Source organism: Myotis brandtii, unplaced genomic scaffold (genome assembly GCF_000412655.1).
Source record: "Myotis brandtii unplaced genomic scaffold, ASM41265v1 C42044556, whole genome shotgun sequence".
NCBI lineage: Eukaryota > Metazoa > Chordata > Mammalia > Chiroptera > Vespertilionidae > Myotis > Myotis brandtii.
The window spans coordinates 1-1,024 of NW_005316571.1; the positions used below are offsets into that span (position 1 = coordinate 1).

General features: G+C 56.8%; 1 protein-coding gene across 1 annotated transcript; it reads left to right on the forward strand.

The window, feature by feature from the left end:
- The first annotated feature begins 329 nt into the window (after positions 1-329).
- Positions 330-820, forward strand: LOC102242285 (hsp90 co-chaperone Cdc37-like). The gene is made up of 2 exons (XM_005852895.2): positions 330-551; positions 635-820. The coding sequence occupies exons 1-2, from the start codon at positions 387-389 to the stop codon at positions 803-805; spliced, it is 336 nt and encodes a 111-aa protein (XP_005852957.1). The 5' UTR covers positions 330-386; the 3' UTR covers positions 806-820.
- The last annotated feature ends 204 nt before the right edge of the window (positions 821-1,024 follow it).

A 1,024-nucleotide genomic window follows, 5' to 3' on the forward strand; every position in this document is an offset into this window, starting at 1 on the left:
CTCAGATGATGGTTAGCATTTTTTAGCAATAAAGTATCTTTTAATTAAGGTAGGTACATTTTTTAGACATAATGCTATTGCATACTTAGACTACAGTATATTGTAAACATAACTTTCATGTGCACTGAGGAACCAGATATTCGTGTGACTTGCTTTATTGCGATGTTTACTTGCTTGCGGTGGTCTGGAACCGACCCGCAGTACCTTCGAGGTAGCCTGTGTAGGTGGTACAGTCTGAGCTTAGAGGCGGAGACTAGATGGAATAGAGAAGAGGCTCAGCCCCAGGGTGTCTCTGAGGACTGGCACAGGAGGGTCTTGGATCCCTCAGTCCTGCCTGGCAAACCCCTCTTGCCTCCTGCTCCCCACAGACAGCCGACCGCCAGTACATGGAGGGTTTCAACGATGAGCTGGAGGCCTTCAAGGAGCGCGTGCGGGGCCGCGCCAAGCTGCGCATCGAGAAGGCCATGAAGGAGTACGAGGAGGAGGAACGCAAGAAGCGGCTTGGCCCTGGTGGCCTGGACCCCGTGGAAGTCTACGAGTCTCTCCCTGAGGTGCGGAGCCCCAGCCCCAGGCAGGCAGGACTTGCGGAGTCCCAGGGGCCCAAGCCCTGACCTCAGCCCCTCTGCCTCCACAGGAACTCCAGAAATGCTTCGACGTGAAGGACGTGCAGATGCTCCAAGACGCCATTAGCAAGATGGACCCCAGTGTAAGTAACTGCATCCCCGGCCCACCCGCTAGCCAGGCTGAGGGGCAGGCCAGCAGTGTGTCCCTCAGCTCCCCCGCCCCCAGCTCTCCATGTTGCTGATAGAAGGGTCTCCTGGGCTTCTGGGAGGAATACGGGAGGCTGGGTCACTGTGGCCAGCACATGAGGCAGCCAGGCTTTTGTACCACAGGCACCTACTGTGTCCTCGGCATCCAGACTGAGTATCACTTCACTGTGGGCTGTTTGTGAGCACAGCCAGCACACCCCACTGACCCCAGCTGGCCAGTGATTCAAGGTGGCCCAAGGAGGGGGTTCCTCCCC